Source organism: Oryzias melastigma, linkage group LG8, assembly GCF_002922805.2.
Source record: "Oryzias melastigma strain HK-1 linkage group LG8, ASM292280v2, whole genome shotgun sequence".
Classification (NCBI taxonomy): domain Eukaryota; kingdom Metazoa; phylum Chordata; class Actinopteri; order Beloniformes; family Adrianichthyidae; genus Oryzias; species Oryzias melastigma.
This window is the reverse complement of record NC_050519.1, coordinates 21,627,867-21,641,999: the sequence shown is the minus strand read 5'-3', so window position 1 is coordinate 21,641,999 and position 14,133 is coordinate 21,627,867. Positions and strand designations below refer to the sequence as shown.

Here is a 14,133-nt window from a genome sequence, read left to right as displayed (position 1 = left end):
ATTTTAGCATTTAACTATCGCTTTAGCTGGCTGGCTGCCTCAGCTGCAGAGATTTCAACTATCAATTTCAGCATCTTCAGTGGCCAAATTCAGCTTACAGCATTGACACTATCATTATTGCAGGTAATGTTATATATCTAGTTCATAACTCAGTAAAAAACTTACAGTTTCAAAGTTCTAAAAATGTAGTTGTAATCACAAAAAATAATTGGTGATTAGTCACTATTATAATAACCGTTTGTGGCAGCACTAGTGATGACTAGGGGTCTGCAACCTGTAACCCCTCCATTGTGGCTCTTTGGTTAAAATAAAATGTTTTTAAAAATGTAAAAAGTAGCTCTAAAGGAAAAAGTAAGTAGGCAGTAAAGTTAAAAAAAACAACTTGTTATTCAACTCATCAAAAACTGTTGTAGGACAGTATGAATCATTCAACAACAGTAGCTGTAATTCTCCATCAATCCTTTGTAGTTTATCAACGTCATACTGACTCATTTTAAGTTTCTTTAATCACAGAAAATCAGTTAATTGTCAGTAAGCCCAACCAGAATTAAAGTTATTTTACATGATAATATAGTGGATTATAGAGCAGATTTTCTATTTTTGAACAAATTCAAGCATTTAAAGTGTGTCTCGTGGTTTTGATATATGGTAGAGGTCACTTTATTAGCTCTGATTTAGTTTTTGTTGGTTATGTTTATGAATTTGTGGCTAAAATGCACCAGAAACGGAAAAATAAACAGTTTTTTTTTTTTTTTAAATCATTGGTGACTTTACACTTTCGACTCCATTTGCTGCATCGACACAATCCTTTGGTATTTTATTTTGAAAGTAAGTCATGCAGAGCTCTGTCAAAAGTTTTAAAATATTTCATATTTTTTAAACGCTATTTTCTCTACATGTTTATGATTTATTTATTTATTTTTAACATAACTAGATTTGAACTTTTTCTTATTTGACAGGCTCTGGCACCGCCGCGACCGCGGAAGGGACGAAGCGGTCAGGAAAATGAATGAATGAATCTTATTTGGCCAAACATTTCCGGCAGCACCCACCTTTCTTCCCTCTTCCTGTAACTTCTCCTTCACTCTTCTTCCTGTAATGCAGAGAACACAGTCTGCAATTAGTCAAATCATTTTCTTACACAAAAATAACAAACAGAAATCACTGTTAAAACAGACGAACTTTATTCAAAGGATCAAACAACATTTTTTTTTATCTTTCAGCTGTTCCACCGGTTAGAATAGTTCAGCAGCAACATTTTCACTGTCGTCGTAAAGCACAAAATGCCATTAAAAACAGAAAATATGTATTGCATTAGACACTATCAGAAATATTACACAGGAAAACCTTGTACAAACAGACAGAAGTTACATTCAGCTATTAGATGGGATATTATTTGAGGTATGGGAACATTATACTGGTATAATATAACTTTAAATATTGTAAATAAAAGAGGGATATGCAGAACTCTACTGCCTCTGTTAACATGTGATATTATTCAGGTTCTATTAAAGCTTTCTAGACTCCAGAAATCTTTAATTACTTTTTATAAATATATAGAATCAATTAAATCATATTTGACTTTATTCTTGCTTTATTTATATATTATATAAGCTAATATTTTAGCTACACGCTAGCAATTTTAGCTAATTTAGGGTTTTTTTGGTTTGTTTTTTTACTGCCATCTTAAAGTTCAGCTAATATTTCAGCTACATGACAGCTGTTGTGGCTAATCTACGTTTTTTTAATGCTACTTTTTATCAAGATAAATAAATAAATACATTGAAAAAAAGGAAATTCACTTTTGAGTTGTGACATGGAGCAGTCCCGCCCCCCTTCCCATCACCTATCTGTTTATACTCTCCTCCTAGCTTCTAGTCCCTTTTATTGACAACAAAAATTGTGATTAATATTGGAGCTATTCAGGAAAACAAAGACATACATAGATGAATGTTTCTGGAATTGGATGAGTCAGAATGGAGCAGAACAAGGAGCTTGTGGCCCACCCAGCATATTTTCTACATCACAAATACAATGTTTTACCAACAGAATTTCCTCATCTGCTCTGATTCACATCAATATGAATAAAGAAATAGTCAAAAGTGCAATTTTAAGGTTAATTTTCTTCATAAATGTCCCCCACTCACAGAAAAATGTCTCAAAAACGTTGAAAACACTATTTTCATTGGAGGGGGTTTTTAAGAAATCCAAATTGAGAAGAGAAAACCTGTTATTTAAAGTTTATAACTGCTTTATGACAGTTATGTTTTCATTTCTCTGCTTCCATGTATAAATAACAAAAACAGTCAAAGCTTCCCTCTACAGATGTGACCAAACGGCGGTTGTACCTGCAGTGTTCCTGCTGGTACTGGTCTCCGTAGGTGGAGTTCAGCAGGATCAGGTACTCGGCCAGCCCGGCATCACTCAGGCTGGTGCGTCTGCGCAGCTCGGTCCACAGCTTGTGAGACTCTCCCAGGTAAACCCTCCTGACGTCGTACTTCTTCCGGGATTCCAGGCGCCTCTGTGCCCGGTCCGAGTCCGTCAGCCTCGGCCGCCCCCTGCAGCGCCTCGAACCACTCTGCCCCCCGCTCAGAATCGCGTCCGGGGGAGCTTCGGACAGACAACTCGCCATCTTGCCGTTAACAGCTGATGCAGCGATCACACGCCGGAAGTTGTGATAAATCTCACCGGAAGTCCTCTGGTTAAAGGGATTTGTCTGTGTTTCCTCCGTACCATCTTAACAGATAATAAGCATGGCATAATTTATCAGTTGATTATTGTAAATTTTATAAAGCAAAATTACATGACAAGGAAAGTACGAAGTTAATTTGAAAAGTGAGGCGGAACATTGCAGCGTAGGAACATGTTTCCGTCCGGACTGCAATCAGCAAACATACAAACAAACAAACCCGGGAAACTTTGTCAGCTGGTTCACCCTTAAAACCAGACATGACAGATGTTTTATCGTTAGTGTTTAGGACTTTCGTGTCACAAACAAAGCCGCAGAAGGAGCCGGCAGTGAGGCCGCCGTCCGCGGCGTCCTCCAGCGTCCTGTTGGTCGGAGACCGCGGCGTCAGCAGCTCCCTGCTGCTGCTGGCGGCCGTCACCGCGGCGTCCGAGATGGGCATCCGAGTGGCGTTCTTCACCCAAACACAGATCCAGAGCCTTCCAGAAACACTCCGGAGATGCGTTCCCAGCCTCCGCCCGGAGGGACTGAAGGTGAACATTATTCTTTCATTTAAATTACATCTAAACGTGTTTGGTTAAATTAAACAAGGTTTGATTACTAAATCCATTGTAAGCTAACCCCAAACATTTTTAATTTCAGAAATATTTCAGCTTTTTTGACACTTATTTTGTATTCAAGAAATTATTTTTTAAGTAAAAACAAATAAATAAATGCATTTTATAAGGCAAAGAAAGAAAATAAAAATTGAATTCAAATTGTGTTTTTAATTCGATTTATTGTTCGGTTATGTTGATATTTCAGTGAAATAAGGTTTGAGAGGAAATACCACAGCTCATTTGGAGTTTAATAATGTAATTTAAAAATTTTGGCTTTTTCCTGTTTTTAGGCTATTTTTGAGTTTAGCTAATATTTCAGCTGCATGCTAGCTTGTTGGCTTACTTAGGCCTTTTCTTTTCATTTTTTTAGGCTATTTTAAGGTTTATCTATTTTTTCAGCTACACGCTAACTGTTTTGGTTAAAGTTTTTAGGCTAATTTGGCATTTAGCTAATGTTTTAGTGGGCTATCAGCTTCAGCGTTTTCAACTATTAGCTTCAGCAATTTCAGCTTTTTCAGCTATCAGCACTATCATCTTCAGTAGCCAAATTCAGCTCACAGATTTCACACAAGGATTATCACAGGTAATGCTATATATCTAGGTCATAATTATGTTAAAAAATTACGGTTTAAATTTTTTTTTACATTTTAGTTTTTGTGTTCAATAAATGTTTATTGTGTTCGGCCCATGACCTAATGTGTGTTTTGGATTTTGGCCCCTTGTGGGATTGAGTTTGACACCCTTTATGTGTATGTGTGTGTGTGTGTGTGTGTGTGTGTGTGTGTATATATATATATATATATATATATATATATATATATATATATATATATATATATATATAGCACTTAGCACTTAAACATTTGAAAACAGTTTAACATTTAGGGTTTTCTTCCAAAATATTCATAAATGGTTTAAACAGTTTTATTTATGTAACATTTTTGTTTGTTTAACCTTTAAGAAAACAACCTTTTTCTACCCTCGGACTCTGGATCAGCTCCTCCTCCACGTGGCCAGCCTTCACGAGTCCCCTACTCCCCCCGCCCTCATCGTGGTTGACAGACTGGAGAGCTTCTTGCGAGACCCGGCAGGCGGCAGCAACGCTGGCCTCTCCGTCGGAGAGCAGTCGTCTGCCGCGCATGTGTCTGCGCTGCTCTGCGACACCGCATCTTTTCTCACACAGGTGCTGGAGAAGAGGGGGTCAGGCTCCGCCCCCTGCCGCATCATTGCATCTTACCTGTCAGAAGCGGACGCCAACAAGGACAGTGAGGATCTCTCTGTCACGGATCCAGTTCTGGACGTCCTTGATCGGTATTTCCAGGTCCGCTGCACTCTGGACCGGGACAGAGGCTACGAAGCTGCAGCAGCTGCAGTTCAGGAGGTGTGGCACGTCTACCTTTCAGGAAGAGGAATCGCAGAAGCTTCTTCTAATAAAGATTGGGAGGAAAAACACCGAGCAGCCCAGGAGTGGAAACTTTTAATTCTCCCTGATGGGGTCATAGAGTTTAATTCAGTTTGAGAAGTCTTTAACAATAAAGGACTATTAGAAGAAGCCATTGCTTAATTTTTATACCAGACCGTTGCAAAGAAACAATTTATTTTGACCTTTTTTTATGTAATTTTTACCATATTTTATAAAACATTTTCTTCATGATTGTTGTTTAAATAAAAAGTATGGAAATACACAATGACACAGACCTTGTGTTTTACTGTCATTTTAATTTACACGTATAAAATCTCTCATCAGAGGATGATTTTGCTTCATAATTTTCAAATGAGGAACAACTCCAGAGAAAATACCTAAAACAAATAAATTCTCATCCTGCAGGATCTCTAAAGAATACAAGAAAACCCACAAAAAGAGTCGATGCAACCATGCTAAGTTCTCTGAATCTCTAAAGTTGTATATTAATCTGTGAGCATTAATGCAAACACATCAGCTACAGATATTCCCACCTTTAGGACCCTATTACTGAGAAAATGAATCAAGCAAAATTTGTTTTAATTGAAGGAACAAATAACACATTTTTCACTACAGAGTGTGAATTTAGCAAATAGAAAATATTGTAGCAGGAAAAGAGCTGTTGGTAGAAAAAAGTTTAAAAAGTAACACGGTTTGTGCGGTTCGGTGGCTTACATAGTTGTATAGTGCAGTGCTTCAAAGAATTATATTTACATGTTTACAAAATACTGTTTGAATATTTTACAAATTGAGTAATACTTAGTTATAGACCACAAAAGCAATAAAAATGTAGAAAACATGTTTAATGCAAAGTAAGAGGATCCCAGATGTGTGTTTTAGTCTTCAACTGTAGGTACAGTTACCTGAACGTCATCTTTAAAGTTTTATTTATGTCAGAGCCTACAGTAAAGTTAACCTTTTAGCTTTAGAATATAAAAAATAAGCCTTTTGAGAATTGCTTTATTACCTGTTTAATCTTAAACTCTTGTAGTGGCATGAAAAGAACCCCTTATTCTATATAAACACGGAACTGATACTAAAAAAATTGTTTTTAAAAATATTTATATACATATTTTATCTTAAGTGAGGTGTACAGTTGTGTATGTTATTTTTGTCCTATTGAACTATGTATTAAATGTCTTATATGTAGTCAACTTTAATTTATGAGTGCTTGTTGTAGACATTTTTGGAACAAAAACTTAAATATACAAGCAAATTAATAGTTTTTATTAGCCTGTTAACAGATTCATAAAAGGGAACTGGTCTGCTAAAATTTAGAAAAAAAAAGCTAGTTTTTACATTTTAATTAGCAGAAAAAAAGCACAGTTTTATATTTAATATTTTTGAAGCTAATTAAGTACATTTTTTTATAAAAAATATTGAACATCATTTTAAGGCAAATGTTTGTTAGTCTCAACAGAAATGTAAACCTCAAATATAAACTGTAAAGATAGTTGATTGGTATTTGTCTTTATTTTATCTTAGCTTTTGCTGAGATTCATAAAAATGAGCGTTTAAACTCAAACGAGTTTCTTTGGTGAGAGTTTACAGTACAATTTGTTAGCTTAACGTAAAGTGGTCCAACACATTGTTCAAAGCAGTGAGGTATTCATCACAATAATTTTATTTAGCTTCCTCTTTGGCTCAAATCTCTGATTAGTTAAATATGTTGGTGTTAAATGACATTCCTATTAGACTAACCTTTGGTTTCGAAGCTAACAGGCTAATTAGAAAAGTTGCACTACGATAATGTTAGTGTGAATGCAAAAAAGCTGAAAGTAGCTGAAGATGCTGAAGCTTTTTGCTGAAAATGGTGACACAATTTATTTAACTGCTGAAGGGATTTGGCGAAAATGCAAGCTATTTGTTAAAAGACTGGAAATTTCACTAAAGAACTATATGAAAGAGAATGAAGTTGATCTAAATTTCAGATTTTCTTTTTGGTTGCCAATTTAGCAAAAATATTTAGTGCGTTACTTAAATATGAGCTAAACTCCAAATTAGCCCAAAACACCTCAATAGATGCCAAATTAGACAAAAAGCTTGCTTGTTGCTTAAAAACTAGCTAACTCCGAAAAGCCTAAAATCCCACAGTAAACTAAATTAGTAAAAAATGTTAGCGTGTTGGTATAGATGCTAAAACCTGCATTAGCTTATAAAAACCTCAGTAGATAACAAATTAGAGAAAAACACTAGCACATTCCTTAATTAATAGCTAGACTCCAAAATAGCCTGAAATTGCTCAGTAAACTAAATTAGTCAAAAATTTTAGTATGTTGCTAAAATAGAAGCTAAACTCTGAATTAGCTTATAAAAACCTCAGTAGATTACTAAATTGGCCACAAAAAAAAAAAAAACGTTAGCATGTTGCTAACATTTTAGCTAAACTCAATTCATTTTTTTTTTAAATTACCATAAAATATTTTCAAACATAGTCCATGAATATGTTTCAAAGCTTGTTGCTAATCTACCTAAAATGTTGACATTTGAAGAGTTTCTCGTTTATTTCCTGTAGTTCATATTTTGCTCAATATTTCAAAAACTATTAAGTTTATGGAAACCAAAAATACAAGCAGTAATATCCCGAACAAGCTGATTGTTTTGATACCGAGACTGCTGAAATCTCTGAAAGTGTGACTGAGTTTCTATGTGCCGAAAAAAGGAGGAGAATCATTATAGTGATGTTTTTGTGTAAAGTTTAACAAAACAAAACAACATAATTATTGTTGGCACATTCAAATGAGTAAATTTAGTTTGTAAAAAATGAAGGCAGCTGGAATAATGGCAGTAAAATGTCTGCTAGTACAAAACAAACACAAGAAATTCTTATAAATTTTCCGCCTTTGTTGATTTTTTAACACAAAAAGCTCATTTGCCACTATGGCTATGGTTCATTTGATACAATCATGTGCTATAGCTATATTGTCAACTAAGCTAAACTTTCAAAGCACTCTTAGCTCAAACATCAAAGTGTTTTTGTAGAGTCCGTCTTTGAACTCCTTTTCTAATCTGTACAACCCAAATTAATTGATATGCAAATCTTTAATACTTCAGTATTTGATGTAAATTCCAGCTTCACAGGTTCTTGTGGGAAAATGTCACTTACTGTCCAGATCTGATACTCGAGTTCTGTAGCTCAAACATTGGTTTCAGTCAGATCTTTGATTAATCCTTAACAGTAACTTGCTGTACAACCTTGGGAAGAATCCACAAACTCCTCCCTGAAGTGTATGAACATTTAGTTCAGGTGGAGTCTGTCCAGTCTCTCATCTGTCATCGTGAATGCGGTACTGCCTCAGCAGCAGAGGTCTTCTGTGAGCGGGAATCTCGTTTTTGTAGTCGTTGGCGTAGATAACACCTTTTGGTATGTCATCCACTCTGCTCATGGGGCTGTAATCCATCGAGACGCCTGAATCTGCCACTGCCATGTAGGTGTATCCAGGAGCGCTGGGTGTCCAGACATTGTTTGTGTATTCAAAGCTGGACTGGGATGAAAGTTGGCCTGACCCGGAGCTTTGCTGGACAGATCCCAGGTCAGAGTGAGACTCGCACATCGCTGTCTTTCTGGAAGCAAAAAGAACTTCTAGGGGTAGCGTTTCCTCAAGAGTGTCCTCAACGTGATCGTCCTCACTCTGACGCTTGCCGCTCAAGGTGACATAGGTGTCTTGGGATTCCAACATGGAAGACTGGGAGCAGGGTTGGGGGTCCTGCTGGAAAGCTCTTAAACGATCCAACAGCCAGTGCTCTTGTGATGTCGTTTCACTTTCACCCAAGCCTGTCTTTGTGTCCTTGTCCTTGTTCGTGGTAGTGGTGGAAACTTCTGAGGCTTTGGGTGGCAGAGAGGGGCAAATGCTGAGTTCAGAGAGCACTTCCAAGGGAGACGGGCATTCTTCTGAGTAAATGAAGGCCGGAGTGAGCCATAAGCCTCCGCTGGTGTTCCCCAACCACTCCTGCACAAGCAACATTTTCTCTGTCAGCACAAGTTGAAGCTTAAACCGGGCTTGAAACCAGAATAAGTAGAGGAATGTGGACTTCTCTTACCTGGAAGTCCCCTCCATAAACAGTAAAAAGGCCTTTGAACTTGCCATCAGGAGTTGGAATAATGGGCCAAACCTTCTTCAAGAGGAATCTGAAATGGCAGCAATAAGGAGCATGTTTAGGTTTTCTACTGTGTTTTTTGGTGGATTTTAAAAACAGACAAAAGCTCAAAACAGACATTTGTGGTAAACTGACCTGTAGTGAGACAGAAGGGATACAAGAACCAAGACGAGGAGAATAAATGAGATGATGACAGTCAAGGACACGATTAGTGGATCAATTTCTAAAAAATAAGGAAAAACATCTGTAAGTATACGTTAAAATATGGTATTCGACCCAATCTCTGTACTTTGTTACCTGCAGGTAGTGTTTCTATGAACACTGGCTCGCTCCAGGCACTCCAGTAGCCATTGAAGACGATCCCATCCAGTTTCACGCGGACTTGCACCTTGTATTTTGTGCTGTACTGAAGATCTCTCAGAATCATCAGTGAACTTGCTCGTGCCACTTCTACCTAAAAAAAACAAAAAACAATCCCGTAACTTGTAAGTCCAAACTTTGGACTTCATCAACAACCTCCCGCTGTTGTAGTAAAGCCATACCTGCCCCAGGTGGCTATCCGCTGGAGCGTAGATGACCTCAAACATCATGCTGTCGTCCCTGTACTTCAGAGGAGGTGGCACCCACGTAACGTTCAGCTGGCCTTGCTGACCTGTGTGGCTCACTGTCACGTTAGTAGGAGGGTCCAGGAGAACTGCCCAACAGACAAAATGGCTTCATGGAGATAAAGGTTTCTTGTCCCAGATCCTAGTTCTTAGATGTATCATTCAAGAGGTATCATTCTACATCATGGGAGATTTGACAATGACATGAAATGCAAGGATTTGTACTAGCAACAGTGATGAGTCCACTTACAAACAAGCTCAATGAAAAGGCTGCGGTTGTGGATCAGTCTTCCCTCACGATGAACTTTGATGTCCATCTCCACAAACATCTGAGGTCGGTTCAGATGGCAGATGAAGAGCAGTTTCGCACCTTCTACAGGCATGGTGGTCAGTGGGCACGTTTGGTTGTTTCCGTTTCTGTTCAGGCAGAGGAAGACGGAAACAATCCACAGGGAGAATTTACGGATATTCCCCATCACCTGCTACTTCTTGGTCAGGGGTGTCCAAACTTTTTGTAGAGATTTGGTGGAGTGAAAATGAGTGAACATTTGAAAAGTTACATGTTATTCATTGTTCACTTCTAAATTTAAAGCACATGAACACAAAGAAGTGATCTTATTTTGTTCCTCTTGTTTGGCCCTTTAGGTCACAGGTTGTTGCCACATGCCTAACCGCTTATAATGTAATTTAGCCAATCTCAATCAACAAATTATAGTCTTTAGAAAGTGCTGGGGGGCATATATAATTGATATCATGACAGGAGTCTGTGACTGGTTGATATCTGAACATGGGCCAGACTTTGGACATGCTGTTCTAAAGGTCTGTAACTCACCGGTAGACATAGGTGAAGGTATACTGATCCAGAGAGCCAGCTCTCTCCTCATCTTCTTCCCAAAAGCATGTGAACTCGTTCATCCCCCCAGTAAAGCATTTTAGGTTTTGAGGTTTCTCTTTCAGGAGCATCATGGCTGAGCAGAACAAACACCAGTAAGACTCAAAATCCACAAGAACCTCGAGATGGAAAGAAAACCTAATGGCCTTTGAACAAAATCTGACTTTTCATTTACTTTTAATGTTAATATATACGTTTTTTTCATCAGAAAAAAAAAGTACGAGGATAAAATGTACCTTTCTTTTCGAAATCCCGCGAGCCTTGCACGAGGAAAGCCGTTCCCGCGCCGCAAAACATCAGGAAAAGTGCGAACAGTCGTCGGAGGTGATCACATGTCATCCTTTTGTCCTCTCTGTGCACAGAAAGACGCGGACCATCGGCCGTCCACCTGCATCCCTGACTCCAGCACGCCTGTTTGGGCTCCTGGCAGGGGGTGAGACTTGTTTTTTTGTTGTTGTTTAGATCTTGCGGATGGCACAACGCGGTCACACGCCTGTTTGTCAGTGATAAGGACGCAATTTACTATTTACTTTCTTTCAGTGAGAGGTGAGAGGTGGAGCACAAAAGTGATGGAGGTGGGCGGGGCTAGGCTGCGCGCTCGTTTACTACTTGTTTGGAAAGATTCCGAGCGTGCGTAAAAGCGTGCGTAAAAGCGTGCGTAAAAGCGCGCAAATGCACACGACAGAATTTTATTTATTTATTTTAATTATAATTTTATAGTAATTTTTATGATTAGTTTGGAATGTGTATGAACTCCTGTAACGGAAACCGCGGCATGTTTGCCGGCTGCCAGAACAGACCCAAACGGTTCCTTATCTCCTCACTGCACCCACGTGTTTTCATCGTTGGAGCTGCGCTATCAGAGCTGCAGACAGGCAGGCTTTTTCATTCACGATAAGGAGTCACGGGTGGGTCTTGCAGCCCATCCCCGCCAGTTTAAATGCAATCCAGCGCCTCTTTACATCAGTCAGTGATGTGAAGGAGAGTCTGTGTTTCAGAGCAAAAGCTGCCACATTTGAAGCAGCTCTCAAACATTACATGCTGACTTCCTCAGAAATGAGGTGAAACGTGAGGTGAGAGGTGAGGTTATGCACAAGGAAGGGGGTCTGAGTCTGTAACCATGGTTACAGGAAGAGGATGAGGAACATTACACATTACTGTGGCTTTTCTGGTTCTTCAGATAAAAAGTGGAAACTGGAGTCTCAAGTTCAGAGTTGCAACTTCCGATGACCACAAAACCTCCAGGACTGATTTATACTTTGCACTCAAACGAGAACGATCCACTCTTTTAGTAACGAATACAGTCTTTATTTAACATATTCCACTGGTTGAGTGTAAAAGATGTTTTAAATGCTTTCATCCGTGAGTTTCAGAAGGCTACATGATTACAAGCATCAAGAACAAAAGAGAAAACTCAAATTTCCACTTCTGGCTGCCGTTATGTCTTCATCCTAGATCATTGGTTCGGAAAAGAAAGAAGAAAATTCACAAAAACTCAAAACATTCAACAAGAATTCAAGCAACAGCAACTTTAGGAACATTTCCTCAAAATCTCAGATGTGTTTGGTTCTGCAGTGTGTGGTATAAGACAAAAGCGGGACAGATGATGGAACACAAAGTGTTTTAAGATCCTCGTTTGTCCTCTTCACAGCTGTGAACATGTGCTCTTTTAACACCTGCGCTTAAAAAAATGCATTAAACTGTGCAATAGCCATGCTTTATACCTTCAGCAGCGCACACGCACAGATAACATTCAAACGTTGAGCAGTTACACCGATGAAGGCTGTGAAATGGTAAAATTCTGGAGAATATCAAGCTATAATAAATTGTTGCAAACTTGAAAAAAAAACTAATTTTTTTAAAGAAAAATATCTAAGAACAACTTCATGAAGCAGCTGTTTCTCCTGATGCAGCAAGGCTTTATCAGCTTTGTGGATCAGAGCTTTCCCTTCAACAGAACACGATGTGCTGCACAGAGCAGTCAGTGTGAAAACAGTTTATGGAATAGCAGGGGTCTGCAACCTTCAACACTTACAGAACCGTTCAGGTCAATTTTACAGGGACCAAGATCCAGCAGGAGCCACAAAGGCTCACTTCATCCATTAGAGCACGTGTCGGGGTCTGGGGGCCGCATACAGCCCTCCAAATCATTTTATTTTATTGTTTTTTAATGCCTCAATGTTATCTTGTGCTTATTTCCAACTTGTATAAATTTTGACAAAGCATATTTTTATGGAGAGTAAAATGTTGAAAGATGTTTAAGGTTTAAATTGATTTATTCTGGAATAATATTCCTGCCTTTTTTATTATTCGAAATTTATGTTAAAAATTGGTATTCTGTTAGCTTTTTGGACTATTTTGGTATTTACTAAGATTTTTTTAGGTAATTTTGTAGTTTGGCAAATATTTCAGCTACGTGCTAGCTGTTTTGGCTATTTTTTGTTTGTTTTTTTGGGCTAATTTGGCATTTAGCTCATATTTTTAGGTGGCTATTAGCTTCAGCATTTTCAGCGTTTTTAGCTATCAATTTCAGCATCTTCATCTATCAGCACTATCATCTTCAGCTGTCAAATTCAGCTTACATCATTCACACTAGGATTATCACAGGTAATGCTAAATATCTAGTTCATAACTATGTTAAAAATGTACGGTTTTAAAGTTTAAAATTTTTAGTTTTAATATGTTCAATAAATGTTTATCATGTTCAGCCCACGACCTGAGGTGTTTTTGGATTTTGGCCCATTGTGTTTTAGAAAAATAAGACAGATTTGTATTTATGTCAATGTTACCATTATAATAAGTAAAAATTCACTTATTTTGCGTGAATAAAACATAAATATGAAGAGAAAACACACTTCACTTTCAAAATATGAAATAGTTTATAATTTTTGACAGAGGTTCACATGATTTCCTTTCAAAATAAAAGACACCTTGTGTCACAGAATCAGCTCAATGCTGTGGTAGCAGGTGGTGTAATCAGTAGTGATAAAAAAAAACAATGTTTATTTTACCCTTTGTGGTAGATAAGGTTAGATAAGATAAGGTAAGATAAGGTGCACTTAAATATTGTTCAAAAATAGAAAATCCGTCTTATAATCCAGTTAATTCTGGTTGTGATTCCTGACTTCCAATTGATTGACACAGAAACCTGATGTCTAAAATGTTTTAGCTCAGTACCATTAATTTCTAAAGACTGAAAACTTTATTTCTCTTCAACCAGAGAGTCCGAATGGAAGGGTAAAAGAGCCACATGTGCTCTAGGAAACTTATCATGTGAACCATTTGGACATTCAGCAGTTAAAGACGGATTTGTGATCATGTTAACCCTTTAACACCTGAGGCGTCGCTGGTGACGCTTAAACACAAAATCTTTAAAACACTGTAACATTTCAATCGTTTGCACGATCAACGTAAATCCAGTAGATTCTGAAGAAGAAGAGCGGCTCGCGCTGCTTTTCCTCTTGAGAATCTGCTGGAGTTATGTTTTAAGTTACAGTAAATCAAAGAACATAAACACTGGAGCTTTGCTGTTCAAGGGTTAAGAGAGAAAAGACAGATCACAAAAACGCTCAATGAGGCTGCTAGAAGAAAATCTTCGGGGAAAAAAGGAAGTTTAACTTTAATTTATGATCAACTAGAAAAGTAGCATCACCTGTGATAATGCTAGTGTGAGTTTATTTTTGCTGAAAGTTGTTGCTGAAGATGATGAAGCTTTTTTCTGAAAAAGTAAAAGCTATTTGCAAAATGTTAAATTTGATAAAAGGCTGGAAATTTTGTTAAAGAACCATGAA

General features: G+C 37.8%; 3 protein-coding genes across 5 annotated transcripts in view; 1 reads left to right on the top strand and 2 right to left on the bottom strand.

The window, feature by feature from the left end:
* Positions 1 to 2,654, bottom strand: part of znf653 (zinc finger protein 653) — a 12,670-nt gene extending 10,016 nt beyond the window's left edge. For both annotated transcript variants that reach the window (XM_036213367.1, XM_024272089.2), the window contains exons 1-2: positions 2,349 to 2,654; positions 1,053 to 1,093 (exon numbers count right to left, since the gene is read on the bottom strand). In XM_036213367.1, coding sequence (XP_036069260.1) covers positions 1,053 to 1,093; positions 2,349 to 2,632 — 325 coding nt within the window. In that variant the 5' untranslated portion in view covers positions 2,633 to 2,654. The remainder of the gene's footprint in view (positions 1 to 1,052; positions 1,094 to 2,348) is intronic.
* swsap1 (SWIM-type zinc finger 7 associated protein 1) lies at positions 2,654 to 4,900 on the top strand. Its single transcript, XM_024272092.2, has 2 exons — positions 2,654 to 3,219; positions 4,247 to 4,900. Exons 1-2 carry the CDS (start codon positions 2,950 to 2,952, stop codon positions 4,802 to 4,804), a joined length of 828 nt encoding a protein of 275 aa, XP_024127860.1. The 5' UTR covers positions 2,654 to 2,949; the 3' UTR covers positions 4,805 to 4,900.
* A 2,213-nt stretch (positions 4,901 to 7,113) lies between these two features.
* epor (erythropoietin receptor) lies at positions 7,114 to 10,846 on the bottom strand. 2 transcript variants are annotated; one of them, XM_024272090.2, is made up of 8 exons: positions 10,579 to 10,846; positions 10,283 to 10,418; positions 9,701 to 9,867; positions 9,388 to 9,539; positions 9,143 to 9,299; positions 8,981 to 9,068; positions 8,789 to 8,876; positions 7,115 to 8,697 (listed from the first exon to the last, which is right to left on the bottom strand). In XM_024272090.2, exons 1-8 carry the CDS (start codon positions 10,679 to 10,681, stop codon positions 8,014 to 8,016), a joined length of 1,575 nt encoding a protein of 524 aa, XP_024127858.1. In that variant the 5' UTR covers positions 10,682 to 10,846; the 3' UTR covers positions 7,115 to 8,013. The 2 variants fall into 2 exon arrangements, with proteins under 2 accessions (XP_036069259.1, XP_024127858.1); XM_036213366.1 differs by lacking the exon at positions 10,283 to 10,418 and having other exon boundaries at positions 7,114 to 8,697; positions 10,579 to 10,840.
* Between the last annotated feature and the right edge of the window lie 3,287 nt (positions 10,847 to 14,133).